At 52.4% G+C, this 25,279-nt stretch overlaps 11 protein-coding genes across 11 annotated transcripts; 5 read left to right on the top strand and 6 right to left on the bottom strand.

The window, feature by feature from the left end:
- Positions 1-2,380: 2,380 nt before the first annotated feature.
- QC763_604820 (uncharacterized protein) lies at positions 2,381-4,902 on the bottom strand. Its single transcript, XM_062914327.1, has 2 exons — positions 4,374-4,902; positions 2,381-4,323 (listed from the first exon to the last, which is right to left on the bottom strand). The coding sequence occupies exons 1-2, from the start codon at positions 4,613-4,615 to the stop codon at positions 2,502-2,504; spliced, it is 2,064 nt and encodes a 687-aa protein (XP_062762557.1). The 5' UTR covers positions 4,616-4,902; the 3' UTR covers positions 2,381-2,501.
- A 112-nt stretch (positions 4,903-5,014) lies between these two features.
- Positions 5,015-7,276, top strand: SIT4_2 (sporulation-induced protein). Its single transcript, XM_062914328.1, has 3 exons — positions 5,015-5,894; positions 5,949-6,378; positions 6,445-7,276. The coding sequence occupies exons 1-3, from the start codon at positions 5,338-5,340 to the stop codon at positions 6,634-6,636; spliced, it is 1,179 nt and encodes a 392-aa protein (XP_062762558.1). The 5' UTR covers positions 5,015-5,337; the 3' UTR covers positions 6,637-7,276.
- An 80-nt stretch (positions 7,277-7,356) lies between these two features.
- On the bottom strand, positions 7,357-9,845 carry QC763_604840 (uncharacterized protein; the record flags this gene model as incomplete). The annotated part of the gene is made up of 2 exons (XM_062914329.1): positions 7,357-7,873; positions 7,939-9,845. The coding sequence occupies 2 exons, from the start codon at positions 9,843-9,845 to the stop codon at positions 7,357-7,359; spliced, it is 2,424 nt and encodes an 807-aa protein (XP_062762559.1).
- A 1,089-nt stretch (positions 9,846-10,934) lies between these two features.
- Positions 10,935-12,580, top strand: QC763_604860 (uncharacterized protein; the record flags this gene model as incomplete). The annotated part of the gene is made up of 4 exons (XM_062914331.1): positions 10,935-12,277; positions 12,334-12,365; positions 12,416-12,500; positions 12,554-12,580. Exons 1-4 carry the CDS (start codon positions 12,185-12,187, stop codon positions 12,578-12,580), a joined length of 237 nt encoding a protein of 78 aa, XP_062762560.1. The 5' UTR covers positions 10,935-12,184.
- On the bottom strand, positions 11,240-11,922 carry QC763_604850 (uncharacterized protein; the record flags this gene model as incomplete). Its single annotated transcript, XM_062914330.1, has 4 exons — positions 11,807-11,922; positions 11,615-11,746; positions 11,493-11,560; positions 11,240-11,432 (listed from the first exon to the last, which is right to left on the bottom strand). The coding sequence occupies exons 1-4, from the start codon at positions 11,825-11,827 to the stop codon at positions 11,240-11,242; spliced, it is 414 nt and encodes a 137-aa protein (XP_062762561.1). The 5' UTR covers positions 11,828-11,922.
- A 790-nt stretch (positions 12,581-13,370) lies between the features above and the next one.
- Positions 13,371-14,926, top strand: QC763_604870 (uncharacterized protein; the record flags this gene model as incomplete). Its single annotated transcript, XM_062914332.1, has 4 exons — positions 13,371-13,558; positions 13,618-13,645; positions 13,707-14,223; positions 14,274-14,926. 4 exons carry the CDS (start codon positions 13,371-13,373, stop codon positions 14,924-14,926), a joined length of 1,386 nt encoding a protein of 461 aa, XP_062762562.1.
- A 561-nt stretch (positions 14,927-15,487) lies between these two features.
- Positions 15,488-16,964, bottom strand: QC763_604880 (uncharacterized protein). The gene is made up of 2 exons (XM_062914333.1): positions 15,894-16,964; positions 15,488-15,842 (listed from the first exon to the last, which is right to left on the bottom strand). The coding sequence occupies exons 1-2, from the start codon at positions 16,259-16,261 to the stop codon at positions 15,659-15,661; spliced, it is 552 nt and encodes a 183-aa protein (XP_062762563.1). The 5' UTR covers positions 16,262-16,964; the 3' UTR covers positions 15,488-15,658.
- On the top strand, positions 16,389-19,555 carry QC763_604890 (uncharacterized protein). The gene is made up of 13 exons (XM_062914334.1): positions 16,389-17,065; positions 17,117-17,436; positions 17,493-17,567; positions 17,630-17,735; positions 17,805-17,870; positions 17,934-17,986; positions 18,050-18,112; positions 18,166-18,249; positions 18,307-18,435; positions 18,485-18,550; positions 18,607-18,669; positions 18,728-18,787; positions 18,837-19,555. The coding sequence occupies exons 2-13, from the start codon at positions 17,265-17,267 to the stop codon at positions 19,409-19,411; spliced, it is 1,512 nt and encodes a 503-aa protein (XP_062762564.1). The 5' UTR covers positions 16,389-17,065; positions 17,117-17,264; the 3' UTR covers positions 19,412-19,555.
- A 537-nt stretch (positions 19,556-20,092) lies between these two features.
- HUB1 (ubiquitin-like modifier hub1) lies at positions 20,093-20,767 on the bottom strand (the record flags this gene model as incomplete). The annotated part of the gene is made up of 1 exon (XM_062914335.1): positions 20,093-20,767. The coding sequence occupies one exon, from the start codon at positions 20,765-20,767 to the stop codon at positions 20,093-20,095; it is 675 nt and encodes a 224-aa protein (XP_062762565.1).
- Positions 20,768-21,274: 507 nt separating this feature from the next.
- Positions 21,275-23,652, bottom strand: NOP58 (Nucleolar protein 58). Its single transcript, XM_062914336.1, has 3 exons — positions 23,392-23,652; positions 23,182-23,271; positions 21,275-23,117 (listed from the first exon to the last, which is right to left on the bottom strand). Exons 1-3 carry the CDS (start codon positions 23,424-23,426, stop codon positions 21,608-21,610), a joined length of 1,635 nt encoding a protein of 544 aa, XP_062762566.1. The 5' UTR covers positions 23,427-23,652; the 3' UTR covers positions 21,275-21,607.
- Positions 23,431-25,145, top strand: VMA6 (H(+)-transporting V0 sector ATPase subunit d; the record flags this gene model as incomplete). The annotated part of the gene is made up of 3 exons (XM_062914337.1): positions 23,431-23,932; positions 24,023-25,004; positions 25,062-25,145. Exons 1-3 carry the CDS (start codon positions 23,901-23,903, stop codon positions 25,143-25,145), a joined length of 1,098 nt encoding a protein of 365 aa, XP_062762567.1. The 5' UTR covers positions 23,431-23,900.
- Positions 25,146-25,279: the final 134 nt, after the last annotated feature.

Genomic DNA, 25,279 nt, shown 5'->3' on the forward strand with positions numbered 1-25,279 from the left:
CGAAGGTATTGCCATCTGCCTTGTTCAAAGGGTTCAATACCAAATTGTTCGGGGGAAGTACAACCGAGGAGATCTCAAGGTAGACAAAGATCTGTGGAGATACTTCTGCCTCGATTTGCCCGGGTTGACTCCCATCTATTCGGGGGAAGTAGAACCGAAGTGCCCTCGAAGTAGACACAAAGATGTTGGATATCATCTGTGCGTGAAGGTAGGTACTTCTGCCTTGCTCGTGTTCCACCTTGCCTTGGTTATGTGGTTGCGACTCCTCAAATTCCACAGAGTCAGGTAGGTGGGCAAGGCAGGTATACAGACAGAAATGTCTCACGGGCGACTCGTTGGCTCTCGTCCTTCCCTGATCATGCCCGCTATCAAACTGTGACTCCCCAGATTCCACCTGTTCGATAAGTAAGGCAGGTGTGCAAGGTACAGACACAGTGCCTCCTTTTCTCCTTGTTTCTTTGACCTTCCATGACTCCTGATATGCAGACCTGTGAGACGAGGACAAAGACCGAGCGGAAGCACAAGGAATCCCAACTCACACGTCCACCTTTTTGGGTCAGATCTCGATACGTAGGTAACATCCCCTCGGGCCTCTCTTATCTATGCTTGCCAGACGATATGATTGTGTATCAAAGCAGACCAAACCACACACCCACTTCCAACATGTACAGAGAGCGGGAGGTGTCAACGTACCTATCAAAAAGTGGCTGCCCATTTCTCGGTCATCTGTGATCACCAACCAACGACGATCAACTGTGTATCCCTTTCTCTCCATGCGATGTTTGCCTTTTGGGGGAAAGGAAGCGGTTGGTACATCGCATCCGTCCCAACTGTCTGCTCGCTCTTGTGTACCTATCCCCCCAATCATGATAAGTTGGAAGCGAGGTGTCCAGGCCGGCACCGCGAACTCAGAACCGTTATATCGAACCCTGATGCTTACAAATGCCAATCCAACCAGCAACTGAAAGGAAGCCCAGGTTGTACGGGTGAAGTTGGCGAAAGGTAGGTAAAAAAGCCGATGTGGGAAAACACCAGCTTCAGCGATGTGCCTGCCTACTCCTTCACACCCGTGCTCGGTTAACAACTGCATGATCGAGACATAATCGCATTCAGCTATTTCCTGGGCCGAGAAGAATCCCGACTGTGTTCAACGTCGTTCCAGTCGTGCCGCTTCTTTTAAGTCTGATGACCACTCCAGGTTGTTGGTGTTTCACGGTGGGTAAGGTAGATTGGGGTGGTGTTGTGAATGGGTGCAGTTGTTCAACGTTGTAACCTCGGACTCCAGGACCTTTGGTGTAATATCGTGTGATTTTCTCGACAGATTCTGATTGTGGCAGTCGTCCATATCGATCCGATCAGTAAAGTCAGTTGTGCCGAGAGTCCGCAAAGGTGATCTTACTGGACTTGTTCAACCTATGGATGGGTCTCGGCCTTTCTGCAGTGTTTGGTTTCATGGTCCCTCTTCCTAAGCTGGGATGATCTCACGTATCGTTCGATCACGGCCGTATAAAAGTTTCGATATTCCCCAGTATGCTGGGATCGGTTCTGTAGTCTCGTGGGCCGTCGTAGACTAGAATTGTCGTGTTCCGTAGGACCGGTCATCCACCTAGGTGGTCTTGCTGTAGCAATCTAGACCACACCCCAACCCGGGGCATGGCAGTTCTTGTGCTTGTATTCCCCCTCCATTTTACCATATCGCGAGGTTGTGAGTCGTGTTCCAGAGGTTCGTGTTGTGCGCTGGGCGGTGTCGGTTAAGTACTCCCATGGTTGCTGCCACAAGACGAAATGCCACAACTGAGAAATCAACAGCTAGAGGCCGGTGACAGCAAGTGGTATTTGAACTCCTCCACCCATTCACTTCAAGTCTGACATTCGTACAAGTGTAGTAGCGGTGACGCAGCTGCGGTATGAGTAATACTTCAGCCAGGCTCCGTGACTTCGCCTCAATTCTTAGGTACCGATCCCATTGCCTGGAACCACTGAATCCATCGTTTGTTCGATTCTTCCTTCGTTTGGGGATTGAATTCTCTCGCATGCTTACCGACTAGGCGTTTTGGCATATTCTTGGTGTAGTGGTGCAGTCACATCTTACGATTGGACAGTCGTTTACATTGATGACTGAAAGCGATGTTGGCATAGTGCGCATGAACCTAAAGGCACCCCGATACAACAGGCCTCGCAAACTCGGGCAAACCGGAAACCAGGTCGTAGATCACTTTAGATCTGGAGTGCGGCCCAAGTGGTCGCTGCTAAAGGCCTTCGAATAGGTCTTTGCCTTGGTCCTCACTGGCCTAAATGAGTAACATCGACCGACACCTGGCCCACATCAAGCCCATCCGAAATAAGGTCTTGCAGACCAAGATTCTTTAAATGAAAATATTCGCTGGTTGTCTATTTCCTCTGCTATAATGGTCCTCGGCAGGCATTATCGTCGAAGACAGCAAGCCAAATCACACTCTCACGCTGTCCGGCGGCAAGTATAACCCTCCAACTCCTTATCTTTAACAAGAAGCAGCAGCGGCAGCAGGTGCAGAGCCGCCTACACCACCACCCTTTCCACCACCCTCCTTCCCATCCTTATCCTTGTTATCCCGACCACCACGCTTGCTCCGACGCGGGTTACGCCTGCTCTCCTTCGGTTGCTGCTCCCCAGCAGGCTTCTCCGGCGCGGTACTGTTCAACGCAGCTGCCGGCGCAGGAGCTGGGGTTGGCGTAGACGCAGTAGTAGCAGAAGCAGAGGCAGCGGCATTCTTCCCCTGGGTAGAACCCGACGACTGCCCCCCCTTCTTAGCCGTCATATCCTTCCTCTCCAGCACCTGTACTGTAGCCTGCGCAATCGTGACCGGGCTGGCGGCCATAGCTTTGGCGAGCCCAGCATGGTCTGTGAAATCGACATACGCGAACCCCTTTTTGCGATCAATATCCACTGAAGTAACAGTGCCATACGCCGACAAGGCATCCTTGAGCAGCGCCTCGGTGACACCCTGTGAGTGGTTTGCATGCTTAATGAAAGCTCGTGTCGCGCCTGAACTGGGAGCAGGTCCGGCGTTCTTCTTGGATTCTCGGCCGCCACCGCCTTGCTTTGCTGATGCATTTTTCGGTGCAGCAGGTTGGGAGGGTGCGGCTGTCGTCGGTGTAGACTGTGATGCCATAGCCGAAACAGGAGTGGCAGGGGCTGATGGCTGCTGACGCTGGGCCTGTGGTGTCTCTCTTTTCTTGAGAAGAAGCACAGGCTTAGCTGGTGCAGGTGCTGGTGCCGGAGGCGTTGTGTCGGCCTGCTTGTCGGCTTTATTATCCCCCTTTGACTTTCCACCCTCATCACCGCCGCCCCGTCTTCTGTTGCGAGACCTATTGGAAGAAGCTGCTGGTTGCTGTTGCTGCTGCTGCTGCTGCTGTTGTTGTTGTTGTTGTTGTTGTGACTTGGGTGGAGCAGATGACGACGGCTGAGCAGGAGGGGCGGGTGGTGCTGGCTCAGGAGCGATTGGGACATTTTCCTTCGCTGGTCCCTTCGCAGCACTGCCCTTGCTATCGGCATCCGCTTTGGCTGCATCCATTCTGGCCTTGCGGTGAGCGTTGCTAGAGCTCAGACCCAGGTCACGCTGTAGGATACGCGCAGCAGCAGCAATGCCTGCCCTACGGCTCTTCGATGGAGCCTCCGAAGATGCGGATGGTGCGCTGGACTGAGTTGACTTTTGGATGGCTGCCACCTTAGCAGCCTCCGCGGCAGCCTCTGCAGCGGCAACAGCCTTCTTGGTCAAGATCTTGACCGACTCCCTGGGCCTCTCGGGTGCCTTTTCGGTGGCCCTCTCCCTTTCGGTTCTCGACTCTCTGTCCCGGGTGCTTCTCCTCTTGGGTTCCTCAGCACTGGTAGCTGGTGCCTTGCCCTTCCCAGTCAGTGACTCCGTTCTGGCATGTTTCATTGCGATCTTAGCAGCAGCGATTTCCTTTGCCTTGGCAGCCTTCCTCTCCTTCAGATACTCAATCAGAGGTGTCGTGGTGGTCTTTTCGGGTTCCTCTTCGGGCTCCGGTTCAGCAGTGACACCCTCTTTGTTCCCGTCTGGGCTTGCAAGGCTCTCCAGAAAAGCCATGAACTCCGGGTCTTGATCGATGGTCCCTTGTCGGCCGTCCACACGCTTCTTCTCGCTGGGAATCTTCTTGTAGACGGAGAACTCGACGGTTGGTGGAGCGACAAGGGCTGGATCGTTGTAGGTCTCCTTCGCATCTTCCCACTTGGCCTCTTGTACCTTGCGGAGGAGTTCTGGCAACTGATCTCTCTGCGAGACATGGAGATATGCCCGAGCTGGTGTCGACGGTTTTGAAGGGCTAGTCTCATGTCAATATGGGGCGAGAGGCTGTCTGATCATGGCACTTACTGTTGCGAGACCTTACCAGGATACCACTTGTACCAGTCGACCTTGCCATCTCCGAGTTTCCATTCATCGCCCAAAATGGCATGGAACTCTGCTTCGGTAAGACCTGGTGGTAGGCGACGGATCACGACTTTTTCTCCATTGGCGGGTGCCTTGGTCTTGGTTGCTTTTGGGGAATCGGCTGAAGACTGGGCGACTGCTGTAGTGCCGTTTGCCTTTCGTGATAACAACTGTGGAGTTGACATGGTCAAGCTGTGTGGTGGTTGAACCAGATATGATGAGGCTACCAGGTATGATGATAATCAATGCTCGATGTCGGTGGGTTGGCTCACTCAGTGTAAGCGGGGTTCTCAGAAAACACTGATTGCGCCACGCAATTTATGGGCTTTAAAATGATTGAAATGATTAAAGAAAGCGCGACAGCTGGTAGAGAATTCACAGTCCCTTCGTCTAAAGGAAACATGTGACTGAGTGAAAGGGCGCTGGTGACTGTCTGAGGGTAAGTGACAGTGAGAGATGGCTTTACAAGGTTGAAGGCCCCAGAAATCCAGACTCCGATAAACAGGTGGGGGCCAGCCTTATCAGCCTCTTCCCTGTCAATGTCATCAGGGTCCCCTTCCAATTGGCAACGCACGGACCATGATCTTGATCCCACCAGCAACTTGGCTGCTGGCTGAGTGCTTGGCTCTGACGCCGTCGCTGAGCGCGTAAATCTCGGCTGAGAGAGCCTGCTTTCGCTCCCCGCCTTACACAATCACCAACTACTACTTCTCGACCGAGATTGGCTGCTATAAGCTCTGCTGCTGCTATTCTCGGCCTGCCCTTGATTTGATACCCCCGAGATCACTATCACTCCGTGTGTAACAAGCATCATTCGACGAAAACAAACGACCGTCCAGAACACACTTGCGCAATACCTCGTCCCCTCCCCTCCCTCCCTCCCCACCAACCCCCTAATTCCAGAACCATGACCGCAGCGCCAAAGCCGGGCCCGGCGAATCTCCGACCCGGAGCCGGTCTCGACGAGTGGCTCGAAGAAGCAAAACAATGCCACTACCTACCAGAGTCTGTCATGAAGCAGCTCTGCGAAATGGTCAAAGAGGTCCTGATGGAGGAGTCCAACATCCAACCAGTAGTCACCCCTGTCACCATCTGCGGCGACATTCATGGCCAGTTCTACGATCTCCTAGAGCTCTTCCGAGTGGCTGGTGGCATGCCGGGCGACAACAACGTCCAGGCGCCCCAGACAGTCACAGCAGTCATCACATCCGACGACATTGAGCCCCCGAGCGAAATCACCGATCCCAAGCTGCAAAAGAAGGTCATAAATTCTGGCCCAGCCCCAATAAGTACAGATCCAAACGAAACGATCGTCGAGGGGGACACAACCACCGAGGCCATCCTCCCTCCAAACGAGGGGCTCACCCAGTCAGCAGACACCAAGTTTGTCTTTTTGGGCGATTTCGTCGACAGAGGGTATTTCAGTCTGGAAACATTTACTCTCTTAATGTGTCTAAAAGCCAAGTCCGGATCTCTCTTCCCTTTCTGAGCCCAACCCCCACTAACATCCCTTCCTAGATACCCCGACAGAATAGTTCTCGTCCGCGGCAACCACGAATCCCGTCAAATCACCCAAGTCTACGGCTTCTACGAAGAATGCCAGCAAAAATACGGCAACGCCTCCGTTTGGAAGGCCTGCTGCCAAGTCTTTGACTTTCTAGTCCTCGCGGCAATCGTGGACGGGACCGTCCTGTGCGTCCACGGCGGCCTGTCGCCCGAAATTAGAACCATCGACCAGATCCGTGTTGTGGCTAGAGCGCAGGAGATCCCGCATGAAGGTGCGTTTTGCGATTTGGTGTGGAGTGACCCGGAGGATATCGACACGTGGGCGGTGAGCCCGAGAGGAGCAGGTTGGCTGTTTGGCGATAAGGTCGCTACCGAGTTTAACCACGTGAATGGGCTGAAGACGATTGCGAGGGCGCATCAGTTGGTGAATGAGGGTTACAAGGTATGTGTTTTTCGGGATTGTGTGTGTCTGGGGGGTTTGAGGGATGTTTGCTAATGATATTGTTAGTATCACTTCAGCGAACGGTCGGTGGTGACGGTCTGGTCAGCACCGAATTACTGCTATCGCTGTGGTAATGTGGCGTCGATCATGACGGTGGACGAGCAGCTCAATACCAAGTTTAGCATCTTCTCGGCTGTGCCGGATGATCAGCGCCATGTGCCAGCTGGGAGGAGAGGGCCGGGTGATTACTTCCTGTAGAGGGAGGCAGGGGGGGGAGGAGGGCTATCGATCCTGGGGTAGCAACCAACCACGGGATAACGTGTTGTAGCGTCTTGTCGGCTAAGAGACCTGTTTTGATGCGGTGTACGAGGGAAACCGGCGTTTTACATGTTGTTATATTTGTCGGGGCACACGGCAATTGATTTTTTTTTGGACGGGATGATGAATAACTGGGATGAACATTTGATAAACTACTAGCATTGAGTTGGGTTGGTTGATTGGTCATTTTTGGGAGGGTGGGAGAAAGAGATGCTTGTATATTGTATACTGTCACTTTTTTCATCAAGCGGACCTTTTTGAGGGGTGTTTGAACTATTGAGTGGCTTTGGGCTTTCTGATATACCTGATTTTTGTTGTATTACCTACTTTTTTTGGGGTTAAAAAAAGAAGACAGACGGGGGATGGAGATGTCTTGGAGCCCAAGCGTTTCTGAAGAACTGAAGTGTTGAAAGGTACAAAGAAAGCTGAGTATTTTGATATCTATAAGTTTGATGCTCTCTATACATGATGGGAAATTCTCAATGCTCGTTCTGAACCGTGGAAAGCCAAAAAAATAAAATAAGAACTAAATGTTAAAAGATGGTCAAGAGAAAGCAAAAACGCCCCGTATTATGCCTGTCCCACCATCACCCCCGTTGCACCCTTCGTACTCCACGGCCCCCCACATCTAGCGTATAATACCCAATCTTCACTTCGTAGTTAAACTATTACTCTTCGCACCTCCACCCCCTTCCCCTTCTCCTTCTTCTCCTCCACCACAACCTTCACCCCGGGCAGTCGTCCCAAACTGCCAGATGACCCCTCCCCTATCCCACCAGACCCAGATTGATCACTCCCCGAACTCCCAACCCTCTTCCCCTGGATAACCACTTGTTTTTCCCCCCCAGCCCGGGCACTCACCCTCTCCAGAATCCTCGCCTGTGACCGTCTCCGTTGCTCCTCAATCTTTTGCTGCTGCTCCTCCTTCCGCTGCCGGATCGCAAGACAAAACTTGGAGTTGGACCTGATCTTGTCCCCCTGCCAGAGAAACACAAAGGGAATAGCACACATGAGCGTGCTCACGCCCCCAAGCAGCGAGCAAGCACCGCTTATCCCCAACTTCTCAAACATGGGGAGAGTAGCCAAAGGCAAGACAGTAGCGAGCAAAGAGCGGGAGGTTGACGCGGCAGCGTTGGCAGACGCGGCGTAGACTTCGTACGCGTCGGTCAAATAGTTCCTATCCCCATCACACCCAACATCAGTAACTATCAGGGGAAGGGGGGTTAGGAGAGGGGGACAAACAAGAGAGCCTGGAAAATACACATAAACCCCACCCCAAACGGCACCCCCGCCAGCATCGGCACAAAAAAGTGAACCCCCTCCTTCGCCGTCCATCCCAACCAAAAAAGACTAATCACAAACATCGGCCCCCCGACACACGCGAGCGGTAACCGCCTGTACTCCTCCTGTCTAGTCCACGCCTTGTTCCTCGCCATCGCCGACCTCAGAACACTATCCCACACAAAAAAGATCGGCAACGCGAGTAAGCACCCCGCCCCAACGGCCAGATACGTCAACCCGCACTCCCCCGGCGAGAGCCCATAAACCCCAGTGAAAATGATCGGAAACGCCTCAAAACACATGTAAAAGATGGCATAACAAAGCGCGAGGTAAGCACACGAAGTATTAACGATCGGCTCCGTGACGAGCATCTTGATGGGCCGGTATAAAACAACAGTCGTCAACTCCCTGAACGACTTCTTCTCCATCTCATGCAGCGCCACCACCCTAGCCTTGGCGTCATGAAGGCGAATCTCCTCAGCGCGTCGCTTGAGGAGGACAGGACCATATGTTTCTGGGAGGAAGAACAAGGGGACAAGTGTGCATCCCGCGTAAATAAGTCCAATCCAAAACGCCCACCTCCAGCCGATTGTTTCGGAGCAGTAGCCTGATATGATTGGGGCGAGTAAAGGCCCGGAGACGGTCGTCATGAAGAATAACCCCATGTTCCTCCCTCGAGTGCGAGGGTTGGGGGAGATGTCGGCGATTATCCCTGGGACGATGGCGATGGGGGCGGAGGCGAAGGTTCCGGTTAGGAGGCGGAAGATGAGAAACATGATCCAGCTGTTTGCGAGGGCGGTTGCGAGGGTGAAGGCGGTGAATATTAGGAAGGTGATCATTGTTGGGATTTTGCGGCCGAATTGCTCGGAAAGGGGGGCCCAGAGGATGGGGCCCATGACGTAGCCGATCAGATAGACGGAGATGGGGAGGACTTGTTGGGATTCGTTGGTAATGTCCCATTTGTCTGAGATAAAAGGCAGGGCGTTGGCTGGGAGGGCAGAGCCCATGGTTGAGTTGATGATGAGCATCATGCAAGTGATGAGGATGCAGGCTTTCTTGCCGGGGGACCACTCGTGCGGGTTGCCCGTGTCGTGGTCGGGTTCCCAGGAGACGATCATTTCTTCTTCATCGTCCGAGGTGGCGTGGCTGGAGGCGTAGTATGGAAAGGGGGTAGAAGTGGCGGGGGACTTTTTGAGGGAAGAGCTTTTGGTGAGGGTTCCGGTTGGTGGTTGGGGGTATTGGGTTTGTTCTTGCTGTTGCTGTTGAGCGGGTTCAAAGGCCGCGATATCAAGCTCGCCGGCGAGAATGCTCATGCATGTTGGGCAGCGAGGATGAGCCTGCTCTGGAACCTGGGGTTCTTCCCGGTTCTCCCCACTGCTCTCGCCAACATCTCGCGCGGGCTGCGTGCTTGCCATTGACACCCCTCGGCCCCCAGTGCCTCCAGCGGCGGCCAGGATAGCCTGGACTTCCTCTTTCGACAAGCCCAGAATATCAAAGGAGCACTCCCGTTTCACCGATCCATCGGGTGATACCACTCGCTGGCACATATCTGGTGTAGAAACTGTGGTACGAAGAGCGGATGGTGGGCGAGCTCGTGTGGTCCTGATTAATGGAAACGCTCTGGGGACCTGCGTCAGAGTTACTTCTTCCGAGACCGTTTCGATCGCGTCTTTCTCCTGTGGTGCTTCGACCTGTTTCTCACTCTCCCGGATAGCTTCTTCGTCTTTGGGTTCCTTAACTACGGGTTCATCAGACTTCTCGGGAACATCAAGTGTTGTATGAGTGTCATGATAGCTCTGGAAGGATGGCCTGTGGTGAACATCGTCTCCTCCGTCGTACTGGCTGCTGGTTCGTTGTGGCTCTTCCATGGCGATCAGGAAGCTTGATCGACTACCCAAAATCTACAGCCAGGAGGTGAAGGTTGGGTGTGGAGGACAGGGCCCTGGTGATTGTAAAAGAGTGTATTGGTCGAAATGTCAGTCACCAAGTCTGGCCAGAAGCAAAAATCCAACTCCGGGGAGCAGAAGATCAAATATCCCATCCACAGCTCGAGAGAGCGTGGACAGACGGCGCCATGGGCGAGCTGAAGCAACCGATCACACATGTCAGAGTGTAGCCCGCAACACCAGAAATAAGGCCACCAAGGTAGTTGGTTGCCGGGCATCACTGTGCATATTCTCCTGAAAAGCTTGAAAAAGACCCTAGGAGAGGTAGTGTGTTGGTCCTCTGTAACCATCGGGTCGGTGATAGCCCGGCTGCCGTTGAACTAACTTTCGAAAAGAGGGGACTAATGGGTCTAATGTCCCATCTAGTAGGACAGAGTTAGAACGGCGTCGATGTGATAATGTGCACCACGAGACTGGGCCAACTGCAGGCCCGACGAAGGTGAGGTGAGCTGCCTTCTTTTCGGCGATAGCATTGCATCTCGACTCCTGTAGGGTGTGAGTTGGCGGTGAGCTGTCATGATCTATCATATCGTGACAATAGACGAAGACAGCACCAGGTATCTCAGAGGCCCGGCCGAGAAATAAGGAGTCATCTGCAGGACTTGGCGGTCAATTGTCAAGTCCCGCACCCTGCATTTATGGGTGTCGGGTATCTGAACACCCACTATAGCACAGCTCGAAGATGTAGTACGTGGTGGCTACTTCACAAGGGGACCTTCCCCCTGATTGGGGCTGAAACTGGCCCATGGAAAGGGTATCTGGAACGCGCAAGGCTCAGTCGTAGGGCCAAATTACCGGGCCGTAGCATCGAGGTCTTGCTACTAAGTTTTGACGCGTTCCTAGCGGGATGATGTCAAAGCCACGTCTGTGGGACATTAACGAAGCAAGTCATAATGGAGGTTCAGATTGGATTTCTTGATATTGCGCGCAAGACGGGATGCTATGTGCATTAGCAATGCCCAACCCGACTATCGTGCTTGGATGTAGCTTACGAATTACTACACCCAGACCCCTTCATGAACGAATCTCCAATGGCATTGTAGCCAGTAGATCAAATGAGTCCCGAACAAGTGGTGATGTGTCGGCCTCTCTCCTCCATCCCAAACCAGGCGTCGAGTTGGCCACAGGGTGGTTTCTCAAACTGAGATCATTGCCCCATCGTTTTCCTGCAAGATTCACAGAGTCAGGAGATGTCGGGGAACGGTGGCAGGTGAAAAGTGCAGACGTCGGGCAGCGGAATGCGGGGAGCCATCACCGCTGACATGCAGTAAGATGTTTCACATGTCTCGCAAAGAAGAGCTGTCCATTTCCTCCCATCATGTCTCGAGATTGATAGTCTTTCCAAATCGCGCATACAGCTCCACCTTCAGCTGCGTCATTTCCTCCCGAATGGTGGCCATCTTGTCCTCCAACTCCCCGATTTCCTCCTCAATCTTGGCTGTTGAGAGGCCAAGGAGCTCCTGTGCCTGTGGTAGCGGCAGGTGGAAGAAGGCGTCTCCAATCTTGTACCTGGTAAATGTCAGAGCATGTGGCGGGAGATAATGATGCAGGAAGCAGAGAAAAACTCACGGAACAAGGTCATCCTCGTCGGCGAGCTCAAGCTCCGTCGTGATGTCGTCAAGCTCTTCCTTTTCTTTCTGTGCGGGGTTCAGCAAGGCTAGTTTCTGAAGCTGTGAACAGAGTTGTCTCACGTTTTTTACTTTGAGCTCCTCCTCGAGTGTGAGTTCGTGGGAGTGGAGGCGGCTGAATTTGTTGATCTTGTCCTGATCCTCACGGCGGACCTCGATCTCATCCCCTACTGCATCCTCCTCCTCCTTGGTCAACTGGGTGAGAGTGAGCAATGTTGGCAGCAGAATTCACAGGCCCATCGATGGAAATCTTACCATTCTCCTGCTCAAATTCATCTTGGCGAGTTTTGTCTATTTTCCTCTATTCCACGCAACGAGGATATCTGGAAGTTCAAGAAGGGCTGTCGTCTTGGTCAGGCAGAAAGCTGTCGTTCAACTCAGTGGGATGGGGGGGACCCCACCATCAGAGATCTACAAGGTTGAAGGTGGGGCGAGGTCTGTTTATTCTCCGATTGGCCAGACACCTTTGAACCCTGCAAGTCAACAAACAAGCACCAGCACTTCTTTCATCAATCATCAACCTCGTTTTCTCAATTCTCCTTGAAAGGTGTCGGTCTTTCATCTCATTTATCTATTGCTATCTTCAAGAGTCACTGTGTGCCACGCGTTTTGTCAACAATTCCAGCAGTCAAAATGCCCGGTCAAAAGCTGTATCCACGCGCGACAGTCAAGAAAATCGTTAAGGCTCACTCCAATTGCAGCGTGAGCAAGAACGCAGATGTCATGGTATGCCATTTTCAAGTCTTTATTCACGCGTGTTTTTGGGACTAACCAGGATTTAGATCTTTCTGGATTACATGCTGTTTATGCAAAAGTAAGCTCATCATCACCCATCCCCATGAGATGGCACATACTGACTGAAAGTAGTCTGGTGAAAGAAGCCTCCATTGAAGCCAAAAAGGGTGGTGAAAAGGGCATCACGGCACGCAGTGTGAAGAAGGTGACGGCGGTAAGCAACCCTACTCTTGTTTGCAAAACACTGGCTGACCTTGTGTTTTCTAGGATTCATTGGCCAAGTTCAAAGGATGAATGACAAGGCGACAAGGCCAAGGGACCCAAAACTAGTTTTGCCGTTGACTTCGTATTATTGTATGCAGAGAATGGCTTGATGACGCCGAGTCTGTTCACTGAGGTCCGGTCAACGCCCGGCAGAGTGGGGATCAACCCGGCCGGGACGGAGCCCGCGACCGAGAGAGAGATCGGGTGTGGGGAGGTGTGCACCGAGATGGATGAATGCGAATATCTCGGAGTAGGAGACATTGTGTGACTGCAAATCAGAACACTTTATGTCTATAGGTGGGTACCATGCAGCTGGTAATCAAACCAATATAGATGGTTGAGTAGGCACCCGTTGTCTATGGTTATGCTGCCTTGTTGTTTCCTGCTGCTTCTGCACGGTTCCAAACCCTCAGCCTGAGCCTCCAAAGGGCAGCCAATCGTGTGTGAGGCGTGGACGGCTTGGCCCATGCTTTCAGAAATCCGGGGCGGGAAGGAGCTCCCAAAAGAAAGAAAGCACGCCGCTTGCTTTTGCAGCTTCAAATTTTCAAGTCAACTCTTTATTTACTTGATACCTTGCCTACATAAACCTACCAATCTCTGTTTTTTCCGATTTCTGCTGAGAAGTCGTGAGCCAATCTCGAATTGCCACCATTTCTTGCATCCCACCTCCCACCTCCTCCCACCAAGTAACCTAGCCACCGACTCCATCCGTCTGGTCTCTACCCCACAATTAGCGGCGCCTTAAGACCAGAGCTCTCTGTTTGGGCTGAACACTCACCACAACACCACAGCTCAATTGAACTATTCACATCCAACCGCCATGGCTCCCACTACTGTCCAGAATCCTCCGGCGCCCGTCGAGTCCAAAACCGCCCAGAAGAAGAAGGCCAAGGCCACTGCTGCTGTCAAGGCCGCTGCCGGCACCGAGTCTCCTGCCCCTGCTTCCGTTGCTGGCGGCGAGAACCCAGATGACAGCTCTGAGAATGGCTACATCCGCGAGCTTTCCAAGTAGGCAATATCCCCAGACAAAATGAGTCGATTCAATTGCTGACGCATCGTGCTTGCAGGAACATCCGCAACCTCAACAAGAAGATCGTAAGTTGGCTGTCACGCCACTCCCACCTCGCTTGCTCCCATCCGCTGACCGATTTCCCAGTCCAATGGTGCCAGAATCGAGAATTTGATCAACGAGCATAGTGGCAAGTCGCTCGAGGAGCTCGTAGCTGCCAAGATCATCAATGCCGATCAGGCTGCCTCGCACCTGAAACGGCCCTCCCTTCAGAACCAGCTCGCCCAGTTCGAGAAGGAGCTTGCCATGCACAAGCAGATCGAGGCCGACCACCGTTCCCGTCTGAGCCAGCTGGAGACTACGCTGAAGGAGAAGTTCGAGAAGGAGAAGGAGGAGCTTGTTGCTGAGACAAAGCAAAAGGTCGAGGCCGAGGCCGACGAAAAACTGAGGGGCTACCTTTTGGCTCTTTCGCAGTTCCTTCGTCTCGCTGCTGCCCGCCGTCTCGCCGAGGCTGATAGCTCGATTGATGAGAATGCGGCTATCGAAGGTGTTCTTCTCCATATCTACTGTGGTGATAATGATTCCGTCACCGAGATGCTCAAGTTGGTCCAGGGATCAGATGAGCGCGTCCTTGGTGTTGAGGGGAGGTTACTGAAGACTACCTGCAAGTTGCTGATCAGTCGCTATTGTCAAAGGTGTGCTAACTCTTTGTAGTTGCCGATATCAAGGAGGAGGCTTATGCCCATCTGAACCCAAACTACAAGCGTCCCAAGCCAGCCGAGCCCGAGTTTGCGGAAGAGCTGAAGTTGGACGAGTACGAGTCGACGGTTTTGGTCGAGACTGACCCAACAGTTGCCAATGCCGGTCTCACCGAGGTTGACGATGGCTCTGCCGTCGCTTTGACAAACGGCCATGGCCAGGACGCCTCGTCTGCTAGCGGCGGTGCTCCCGGCAACGCCGATGTCGCCGACAGCGCCGCCAATGCCGCTGGCGAGAACCAGTGGGATACCGGCAATACCATCTCGGACTCGCAGGAATGGGTTAGTGTCAACGTTCCCCGCGATCTCGGCGAGACGGAGACCGGTGCGGCCGCTACGCCTGCCCAGCCTACTGCCCCGGTTACCAACCAGTCGTGGGCTGACGAGCATCCCGAGACGGCGGCCGAGGCTACCACCCCTGCCGATGATGGATTTCACCAGGTCCCGAGCCGCAGCCGTGGCAGCCGTGATGGTGGCCACCGTGGTCGTGGCGGTTTCCGTGGCCGCGGTGGTGGTTTCCGCGGTGATGGCCGTGGACGCGGTCGTGGCCGTGGTGGTGATCGCGGGGGTTTCCCCTCGCGCCCTCGCCGGGAAGAAAGCCAGGGTTAGTAATCCTGGTCTGATCGTTTCTGGGATGGGCGCACACAGGGTTGATCTCGTCTCGCATCTCTGGTTGACCAGAGTGTTCGTCGTTGTGCATTTCATGGTTTTGACGGCGTTTCCCATATGATTGCACGCACACATACCAAAAACAGGAATTCACACAGGAGCATGGCTTGTATGAGATTTTTAGAAAGAGAAAAAGGAGGGTTGCTTAATTTTCATTGCGGCCGCTTCTCCGGGCCTTAATTGGCAATGTACATTACAAAGGGCATCAACAAAAAACGGAATCTGGAGGGAAACATCATGGGTGGCGCGGCGGAGAGATATGGTGGCAACTACAGGACATGAAATGGCGGGGCGGACGGACTTTATGAACAGGGTGAACAACATAATCAAGCAAAGTCCTAGGACGACACGGGACTTGCGAGACAAGCTTAATTAGGTTGGGCGTTTGTGAACTGCGGTTTATTTTTTGGTTTTTTTTTTATGGGCGCAGGTATGGAACGAGTTGCTTGTCTGGTGGGCTCTCTGGCTCTCTTATTGAAGGGGGAAAAAAGGGGGTCTGGAGTTGTATCATAGGATGGGCGAAAATAAATACTTGGCTCATACTATTATTTGCGTGTGAATTGTGTTGTTGATTTTTGATGTCCCTGTCGCACCACCAAAACCATACACCCAACAGCAACAGAGCCACGGTCCAATCAGGGCTGAAAGACACCTCTCGACGTGGTGATTTCTTTACTTGAACCCCCTGAACGGTGTCCCCAGGGCTCTCCCCTTGTCGTCGAATTTAACGCCTTCTCTTCTGAGGAGTTCTTTTTTCTCGATGAGGGTGTCTACGCCTCCTACACCGTCGGGGCTTTTGCGGGAGATTTTGCCTTTGAAGCCGCCTAGGGAGTTGCCTGTTGCTAGGACGCGGTGGCTTTATCCTCGAGTTAGCTTTCAAGTATGATGGAAGGGGGGGCAAACATACCAGGGAACCCCGGGAGCAAAGGGGTTTTTCCTTAGGGCGTTGCCGACTGCTCGGGGGGAAGACTTCAGATGTGTGGACATTAAGGCGTAGGTTGTGAAGGAGCCTGAGGGGATGGTGAGGAGGAGGTGGTAGACTTTTTTTTCGAAGGGGGTGATTTTGGGGGAGGTGTTGATTAGGGTTTTGTAGTTTGGGGGTTGGGGGGCGGTGGAGATGGAGGAGTGTTTTCTTTCGGTGGTGGTTGTGGTGGTGGCGGTGGTTGTGAGGAGAGGGGTTGTTGTTGATGGGGGTGTGGGAGGGAAGAATGCTGGGGAGTCTCTGGGGGAGGGGAATGTGAAGGGGTTCGTTGGGGGGGCTGTTAGGGTTGTCATTGTGGCGTTGATTGGGCGGTTGATTCAAATTGTGGTTAGGAGATGATGGAGGGAATGTCGATTATTGCTGTGAAGTCAAGCTCCGGGATGAGATGGGGTGGCGATTTTATGGAGTGATCAACGAAGCACAAAAATCTGGAGCAAAAATGATATTGCTTCAGCGGATGAATGGAGGTGTAAGAAGTTATTCCAAATTCTTGTGAGGAAAGTCGAACGGTGATCTTTGTCCATGATTACCAAGACGGACCGATGTCACTCCAAGGGCGCGTCTCATCAAGCGTGCACGTGGCTAGGAAGCGCGTCGATGGTGCGCTGTCACGTGATGCCACCCTCTTGATATCGATGAGACGGTCTTCAGCTCGTGGTCGATAGAACAACAAACAGGAAGAAAGTGGAATATTCAACCCTTTGCGGTTCGTATTATTCATACCGATCTATTCAGATGGTACACACTCAAGGTTTCTTCGCCATTGGACAAGCAGGAGCTCACCGCTCGTGCTTTCCTCGTTCACAGAGCCTCGGTCAGAAACCGGGCAACAGGAATGTGCAACTGGCATTTGTTGGCAGTTTCTGTTAACCCGAAGGGTGATTCGAGGCCAGAGACCCTTCTTATTTGTTGACTAGGCTTCCCGCTTCAGGTTTTACTCCTTGAGAGGTTGCATTCGACCAATTCCATAGACGCTCACTAAAATCTTCGTTTGTGATTTCAACGACAGAAGTCGTTCAAATCCATCACAATACCATATACCATCAATCAAGATACCAGCAACCAAGTTTCCGCTCCCAAATAAATCACGAGCAGCTGTAAGCAAAACGCTCAAGTTTCATGTGACGCAGATGTAACAGTGGCGCAAGAAGGCACGGAAAGATGGTGTCGACCCCGCGACGCCCGGCCAAGCTGGTGACCGTCCCGCCAACTGAATATATTACCCTATCTTACCCATTAGCAGACCCTACATGATCAATCTTGTCATCTTTCGACTCTTGGTTAACTAAACTCACCATGAACCGCAAAATCGAATGCCGGAGTGATGGGTGTGGAAATGAGGTCTTATTCAAGCCCACTCTTGAGGGGGGCTTCAACATCCATCAGCCGAACTTAGACCACTACCACTATCGCGATCATAGGAGATCGGTAGCTGGTGGGCGACATCTTTCTCCTTATTGCAAGCAACGTAAGGTCCCTTTCTTAGACATTGTGATGATGAGAAAGCGAACTGAGATGTGGTAGACACTTGTGTTCACTTCCACCGTGAAGAGTGCTGTACTAATAAGAAGCCTCCCCATGACACCGTCTGTGCTGTTCGTATGTTGATCCTGAAATGTCAACCTGTCGTGTGATATGATGGTGATTAACAATGCCATCAGACATGAGATGTCCCATCCCGGACTGTCATCAAGCTCGGGCTCAGTTTCTCGACCCTAACTTTGACCCCCTTTCGAATGCTGTGCCGAGATATGCTCGCTATGAAGTGTGTGCTGACCGTATGTCTTTTCTCTCGGTAACCAAAGCTTTGATTGCTTGCTGACTGTGGTTGTGAAGACAAATGCATTGTTCCGAGGTGCGCACAGCGAAGAGCGTCGACTGGTACTACCTTCTGTCAGACTCGTGAGTATTTCCCTCCAATTCTGACACACAGAATGGTTACTGATATCATCAAGATGGGTGCAGAGCAGACGGATGTGGCAACGAGCGCCAGGACCAGCTTGAGTGTTGTGAGAAGCGTATGTGCAACCTCATTCTCTTCAAACTCTACGAAAGACGGTACTGATACGATAGCTCAAAAGACCGATGTCACGCCAGGGGCTGCGACTTGGTTGTGGAAGGCAACCATACCCTCTGTGCTCACCGTGGGTGCCACCGCTGAATCCCATCATGGACAGCTGCTAACCACCAAATGCAGATATGACATGCGAGATGAACGGCTGCGGAGGAGCAAAGCATTTTGAACCCAACAAGAAGGAATATTTGCCGTATTGCACCAACCGTATGTCCCTGCTTATTCATGAGTTTTTGTGTCCAGTCTAACCATGAAATTTTTCAGATTCCACCTGCCCAGTTGCCCGATGTAAGCAGACGAGACTGGACCGACAGTCAGCTTTCTGCGATGACCATACCTGTCGAGAGAGGGGTTGCAACAAGAGCGCCAGAGTGAAGCCGTATTGTGATGATCGTTAGTCTTCCCCGTCCCCGTAACTGCAACCGAGACTAACTTTGGACAGATCGATGTGCGGAAATCGACTGCGCCTATCCTATCGCCGACAAAACTGGAAGGTTTTGCCCATTGCGTAAGAGATATTTGCTTTGCCTTGACAAGTTGTACCGGATGCTAACACGAGAACAGATACTTGCCGAGCCGAAGACTGCCTAGAGTTCGTCAACAGTTTCTCCATATACTGTCAATCCCGTGAGACCTTCTTATCTGACCGCCTCTCCGGCAGATAGCAGATACTGACATCAAATAGACGGCTGCTCCAAACCTAAATGCCTCCAACAATCCATCGTCGAGTACCTCTGCTTAGACCGTAAGCCCACCCCCTCTCCCCAGAAACCGCCAACTAATTAACAAAATAGACCTCAAAAAACACTACACCGCCCTCGGCCGCCGCTCAGCCCTAACCCCAGCCTCCTCCCAATTCGGCACCGTCGCAACAAGCACCATAGCAGAGGACGACGATTCCTCCACTTCAGACGATAACGACGAGAGACGCCCAGGAATAAGGAATAAACCCCCTAGCCTGAAAGGCGCCTACCCGTCCACTTCGACGTTTAGCACCACCCACAGCCATACAAGATCAGCACCCATCTTTGCCCCTAACTCCAATTCTGGCAGCGGTGGAGGCAAAGAGACACCATTGACTATGAGGCCGAGCACAACACTCCAGATTCATACTCAGAATAATACATCTGACCCTCATCACCCCTCGCCGTCGCAAAAGGGCCCGGGGTTTTACAAGGTGAACACTGCTGCTGATGGTGGTGGTGGTAGTGGTGGTGGTGATGGGGAGAGTGTTAGGGCACCGTCGCCCAAGCTTGTGCCTATGCCTCTGCCTGTTCCGAGCGACGATGGGAAGACAGGTTCGAGGCCGAAGCTCATGGAGGATATAGAGGGTATGGTGTACAATCCTGAGAGGGGGTGCTGGGAGTAGTGGCCGTGCTAATTTATCTGTTGATTATTCCCATTTGTGAGATTGGAGGAGTTTGAATGGAGAGAATCGTCCTTGATCGATTGCAAAGGATAATTTATTATACCGTGATTTAACCGTGACCTATCCCCAACACGACAAATCGTGCCCAACTCTATGATCCCCCTTCCCCATTACTTGCCCAAGCGTGAGAATCTCTATGATTGATTGTAATTTTTTTATATAAAAAAGTGGGGGAAAAAAAAGGCCCGGAGTCCGACACAAGAAAAGTGAACAGCGGCCTTTCCTACTATAGCAAACCAAACACCAAACTTTAGTATAATAGCGTAAGGCTAGAACAACCTGGAACCCCGAATAGATAGCCCTTAACCAGACTTTTTACTTAAGGGCCACCCGTTCGGGGCTATTCCAGCCTCACGTTACTAGGCTAATTTTTGTTTTATCACAGTAGAAAAGGTCACTGTTCCCGTCTCTCGCGTAGGGCTCCGGCTCTTTTTCCTTTTTTTTTTTTTTTTTTTTTATTAAAAAAAAAAAACAACTTTATACCCACTATAGGCTCATGGGGAATGTCGATCGTTAAGTTACGCCACCACCTCACGCAAACGCAATGACACTCCAGCCAAACATCCTCCTCCCCATCCATTCCCCTTGTCCACCCCTTCAATAGATCCTGACCGACCCCTTTTAATCCCCAGTATCAACCTCCAAATCAACCTGCACCCCATTACTAACCCCGTAATCCCCCAGCGTGATATGATCCTTAAACGGCCTCTCCCCCTGCCTCTTGAGCAAAATCTCGTGCGGCTCCCGGCCAACCTTCATGGCGACCATAATCTTGAACTGGCCGACCGTGTCGGAGGGAAAAGCGGGGATCTGGGCTTTGGTGCCCAGTCTATCATTCACCGTAACGACAATCATTTCTTCTTGTGGCGCGGTGGGTTGCCTGGGCTTCTCCTTCTTTTCCTCTCTTGGCTTATCCCTTGGTCTGTCCCGTCGTGGCGAGCGCTCTCGTCTTGGGGAGCGGCGCCTGTCACGAGTGGCATCCCGTTCCCGGGGGGCAGCAGCAGAGTCTCGGTCTCGTCTGGTCGGGGAGCGATTTTGCCTCGAGCGATCATTGTTGCTGTCGCGGTCTCTATCCCGTCTATCATCCCGATCGCGATCACGCCGGGGCGAGCGGTCGCGGTAGCCGCGCTGGAGGTTCTTGTCGCTGCTGTCTCGACCGCCGCCGTCGCGACTGTCTTCGCTAGTAGTAGGACGTTTCTCTTTCCATTTGAACCCGCCGCTGGCTTTTGGTCGTCTAGGCGGGGATCGACTTCGTGATCGTGACCGGCGACGAGGTGGTGGGTCTGCATCCGCCATTTAGGGATTTGTTGTGGTTGTTGAGAGGAAAGAAGAAGAAAATAGCGGTCGCAGGTTGGAGGAGGGCCTTCAAGGTGCAGAGGCACCTTAGCAGTGACGAAATTTAGGTGGGGCGCCCGGTTTGGGGTCGGTCAAGTGGCAGATGCCAAAGAGGAAAAAAGGTGAGCAAGAACATGTTAAACTAGCTAGGTAGCCATTAACAATAGAGCAATATGCTTCAAGAAGATACCTAGATAGATCCGTACGGTCTCCAACTCGCACAGAAGAGGAGAAATTCAAGAGTTGCGTATCCAAGTTTTATGGAATCGTACAAGCTGCCTGATAGACAACAAGGCGTACATACCATGCCCGAGCATTTGGCGAACACATACTTGAACAATATTGAAAAGGAGCTCCCTAGGTAGATTTCAAACACTGTAAACAGTTGGCAGTCTGGGTGTCATTCTATCCGCAGCATACAAAACTCGTCCCCAAAGAGCTCTTACTTCAAACCAAATCACAAAGCAATAAGACAAAGCTAGGCCAAAACGTTTATTCTTTTATGCACCAGAGGTCTACATAAACACAATAGGCACCTCCTTTTTCGCCCTTTTGCCTTTTTATCATCACGATGTAAAAATGCAGCGCTTCACATGCATTAAGTATCGCAGACCACACCAGACAAATGCCCCCGTAGACGCCGCCATTACTCCGAATCCAAACGCCGAAGAGTCAACAACAAGCCCAAAAATATGCCGAAAGGAGTATCATACAATAGAAGATATAGAGAGAGAGAGAAAGCTGAAGGGTAAGGAACAAGAGAAGTTACAGAGCAATTCGAGGTAGCAAAGCCAGACCGCTTTACTCCTTGCTGTGCTTCTTCTTCTTCTTCTTATGCTCCTTCTCCTTTACTGGCGCCGCCTCCTCCTCATCATCATCGTGCTTGCGCTTGGAGCTCTTGGTCTTGGCTGGGCTTTCGGTCTCTTCTGTTGACTCCTTGGACTTCTTCTTCTCCTTCTTGTCCTTCTTCTCGCTCTTGTCCTTCTTCTCCTTCTTTTCCTTCTTTTCCTTCTTCTCCTTCTTGCTGGCCTTCTCCTCATCGGCAGGCGCGTCCTCCATCTCGACCTCCTCAATGAGGGGCTTGGCAGTCTCGGCCTCAGCGGCGACACCGTCGGCATCGGCGTTGTATTTGCGGGCCTCCTTGATGTCCCACTTGGGGACAGTGATGTTGTTGGGGTTGGGGCCGAGCTTGGTGGAGATGGGCTTGCCCTCCATCAAGCGCAGGCTGTTCTCGAGCTTGGCGCGAGACTTGATGCCGAGCTCGGCGCGAGTCTCATCATCGACATCCTCGTCGAACTCGGAAAGAGCATCAGTGCGCACACCAAGGGCGACCTTGGCGGCGAGCTGACGGGCAATCTTACCCTTGTTGTTACCAGAAGCCTGGCCAACGAGGGAGGCGTGGTAGATGAGACCATACTTGGGGGTCGCGTGCTTGGTCTTGAGGGCACGGAAAAGAGCCTTTTCGGCACCGAGAATCTGGATGGTAGAACCGGGGTTCTTGGCCAAGCTGATGAGGGAACCAGCGTGGGCAATAAGACGAGCACCAACAAGGGCGCCGAGAAGCTCGGTCATGTTGGGGGAGATGGCCTTCATGCGGTTCTCGAGGTACTCGGAAAGCTGCTTGCGGTACTCGGAAAGAGCAATGACACGTTCAGCGAGAAGCTTGATGTTGTTGAGATCCTCCTCGTTGATCTCGGTACCCATGGAAATATCAGCGGCAGACTTGACGGCAGCCTCGATTTCGTGAGGGAGAATTTCGGAAAGGTCGGTCTCAGGAGCGTTGGTGCGGACACCCAGAGTAACGATAATCCTGGCATAAGAGAGGTTGTCGGGCAAAATCTTGGCCAACTCGGGGAAGTGCCAGCCGTACCATTCCTTGACGCGCATGGCATAGGTGTTGAGCTCCTTGTCCAAATCGTCAAGGAGGGAAACGGCGTGGACAATCATGATGTCGACCTTCTCGGGAGAGAACTTGAGCTTGTGGCGGGAGAGGGAGTGGGCCAGACCCAGAGACATCTCCTTGAAGTTTTCAGGGAGCATGCCGGGGACAAGCTCGGGAAGATGTTGTCTGATGGCGCGGAAGAGCTCATTCGTGGTGCTATCGGAGATGGGCTTGATGTTGAGCTCAGGCAGCTTCTTGATGGAGGCGCCAAGCTTGCTCTCAGCAACGGCAAGGGTGACCTTCTTCTCATCCTTGAACTCATTGAGGAGGTTCTGGAGGCGTGGTGTGACCTTGCCTTCTACGAGGCCCGAGATTTCCTCGAGAGCCGAGGCGGCGCTGTCGAATTTGGCAAACTCCTTGTACTTGATCCTATTGCGATGGTTGGTACTGGTTCTTGCTGTCAAGGTTTTTCGGTGGCTGGGTGGAAACTTACTCCTTGACGATTTTCTCAGTGGTGGAAAGACGGTCGGTCAGGTTGTCGTCCTCCAAGAGCTTCTTGTCGGAAGCCTTGAAAAGGCCATAACTGCATTGGCGAGTTAGCTGTCATGTTCAATGCCGGCTCAGGTGTGTCGCGACTCTTGTTCAAGTCAAGCAGTCGCAATCGCGTCTGTACAGAAGGGCCCATTGAACAGTCGGCACTTACCCGGCGCTGGTTTCGGTAAGAATGAAAAGACCCATGGCGACAAATGCGATGCTGAGCCGATGTGCTCCTGCAGTTGTCGTGGGAAGTGGTGGGAAACAGCTGTCGATGGGTGCCGTTCTTTCTGTTCACCAGAACCTTCAAGCAGCAGCAAAAAAAAAAAGTCAAGAGCGAAAGATCAATTTTTTTTACCACCAGTTGGAGTTCGTAGGTGGGGGCAGTGTGGGCCCGTGCGTTGTACCAAGGTGCTTTTTAGACTTCACCGCAGGCACCACAAAGCCAAGCCAAGAGCTGACTGAGGCTTGATGGCTGCTGTTGCGTCGTCGTTGTTGCTGCACGGTCCACCTACCTACTACACCTTGAGACCAACCAAGACAACCAAGTTCCCGTCACACATCAACGCCGCCTTGAGCCGCGCCTCACCTTCAAGCTTCCTCTCCAACAACACTTAGGAGACTCACTCTCTGTCACGGTCATCTAAACCTCCAAGCTTCAGATCAACATTGCCCAACATGGAGGGCCTCTTCTTCAACGTCAACAATGGGTATGTAACATAACACCTCCATATGTATCTGCATGATGCATCACTTACCCCAAGGGTCCCCATCACTGACACTGACACCCCCCCGCAAAGCTACCTGGAGGGCATCATCCGCGGCTACCGCAACGGCCTCCTCACCAGCACAAACTACACCAACATGACCCAATGCGAAACCATCGACGACCTCAAACTCCAGCTCGGCCCCGCATACGGCGACTTTCTGTCCACCCTGCCCCCCAACCCATCCACCTCCAGTCTCGCCACAAAGACAACCGAGAAGCTCGTCTCCGAGTTCCGCTACGTTCGTGCCAACGCAGTGGGCTCCCTCGCCAAGTTCATGGATTACATCACCTACGGGTACATGATTGACAATGTCGCCCTCCTCATCACCGGCACCCTCCACGAGCGCGACACCCGCGAGCTCCTCGATCGGTGCCACCCCCTGGGTTGGTTCGAGACCATGCCTGTTCTTTGTGTGGCCACCAACATCGAGGAGCTCTACAACAGCGTTCTCATCGAAACCCCCTTGGCCCCTTACTTCAAAGGCAGCCTCTCCCACCAAGACCTGGACGAGCTCAACATTGAAATCGTGAGAAACACACTCTACAAGAACTACCTGGAGGATTTCTACAACTTTGTCAACACCCACCCCGACATGGCGGGCACCCCGACAAGCGAGGTCATGACGGAAATTCTCGAGTTTGAGGCGGACAGGCGGGCGATCAACATCACGTTGAACTCGTTTGGGACGGAGCTGTCGAAGCAGGACCGTAACAAGTTGTATCCCACTTTTGGTCGGCTTTATCCCGAGGGGACGTTGATGTTGTCGAGGGCGGATGATTTTGAAGGGGTGAGGCTTGCGGTGGAGGGGGTGCACGATTACAAGTCGTTTTTTGAGGCTGCGGGACTAGGAGGTGGTCCGGGGGGACCGGGGAATATGGGAGGGGGTTCGGGGTCGGATGGGAAGAGCTTGGAGGATATGTTCTATCAGAAGGAGATGGAGATATGCAAGGGGGCGTTTACGAGGCAGTTTGGGGCGAGTATTATTTATGCTTTTGTTAAGCTGAAGGAGCAGGTATGTTTTTCCTCTTTGCTTTTTCATAAATGGTTATGGAACTAACACGATGAATAGGAGGTCCGCAATATTCAGTGGATATCTGAGTGCATAGCTCAGAACCAAAAGGAGCGCATTGGTAATTACATCAGTGTGTTCTGACCTGGTTTTGGGCGAATGGTTTGGTGTCTTTTTTCATTGTCAGGCTGAGCTTGATGGAAGCTCTTTAGTATTAATGCGCCCTGTTCAGAAGCATGCGTTTTGACTTTTTCTTTGCTCTTTTTGTACTCGTAGCA

The sequence above is a fragment of the Podospora pseudopauciseta genome, chromosome 6, assembly GCF_035222475.1.
Source record: "Podospora pseudopauciseta strain CBS 411.78 chromosome 6, whole genome shotgun sequence".
NCBI lineage: Eukaryota > Fungi > Ascomycota > Sordariomycetes > Sordariales > Podosporaceae > Podospora > Podospora pseudopauciseta.

Coding starts and splice junctions, on each gene's coding strand:
- QC763_604820 (XM_062914327.1), bottom strand. CDS start 4,615: ATGTCAACTCCACAGTTGTTATCACGAAAGGCAAACGGCACTACAGCA. Junction 4,324..4,373: donor CCTGGTAAGGTCTCGCAACA/GTAAGTGCCATG, acceptor ACATGAGACTAG/CCCTTCAAAACCGTCGACAC.
- SIT4_2 (XM_062914328.1), top strand. CDS start 5,338: ATGACCGCAGCGCCAAAGCCGGGCCCGGCGAATCTCCGACCCGGAGCC. Junction 5,895..5,948: donor TTAATGTGTCTAAAAGCCAA/GTCCGGATCTCT, acceptor ATCCCTTCCTAG/ATACCCCGACAGAATAGTTC. Junction 6,379..6,444: donor TGGTGAATGAGGGTTACAAG/GTATGTGTTTTT, acceptor TGATATTGTTAG/TATCACTTCAGCGAACGGTC.
- QC763_604880 (XM_062914333.1), bottom strand. CDS start 16,261: ATGACAACCCTAACAGCCCCCCCAACGAACCCCTTCACATTCCCCTCC. Junction 15,843..15,893: donor TTTGCTCCCGGGGTTCCCTG/GTATGTTTGCCC, acceptor TCGAGGATAAAG/CCACCGCGTCCTAGCAACAG.
- QC763_604890 (XM_062914334.1), top strand. CDS start 17,265: ATGAACCGCAAAATCGAATGCCGGAGTGATGGGTGTGGAAATGAGGTC. Junction 17,437..17,492: donor TTCTCCTTATTGCAAGCAAC/GTAAGGTCCCTT, acceptor GAGATGTGGTAG/ACACTTGTGTTCACTTCCAC. Junction 17,736..17,804: donor AGATATGCTCGCTATGAAGT/GTGTGCTGACCG, acceptor GTGGTTGTGAAG/ACAAATGCATTGTTCCGAGG.
- NOP58 (XM_062914336.1), bottom strand. CDS start 23,426: ATGGGTCTTTTCATTCTTACCGAAACCAGCGCCGG. Junction 23,272..23,391: donor CTTACCGAAACCAGCGCCGG/GTAAGTGCCGAC, acceptor TCGCCAATGCAG/TTATGGCCTTTTCAAGGCTT. Junction 23,118..23,181: donor ACTGAGAAAATCGTCAAGGA/GTAAGTTTCCAC, acceptor CCATCGCAATAG/GATCAAGTACAAGGAGTTTG.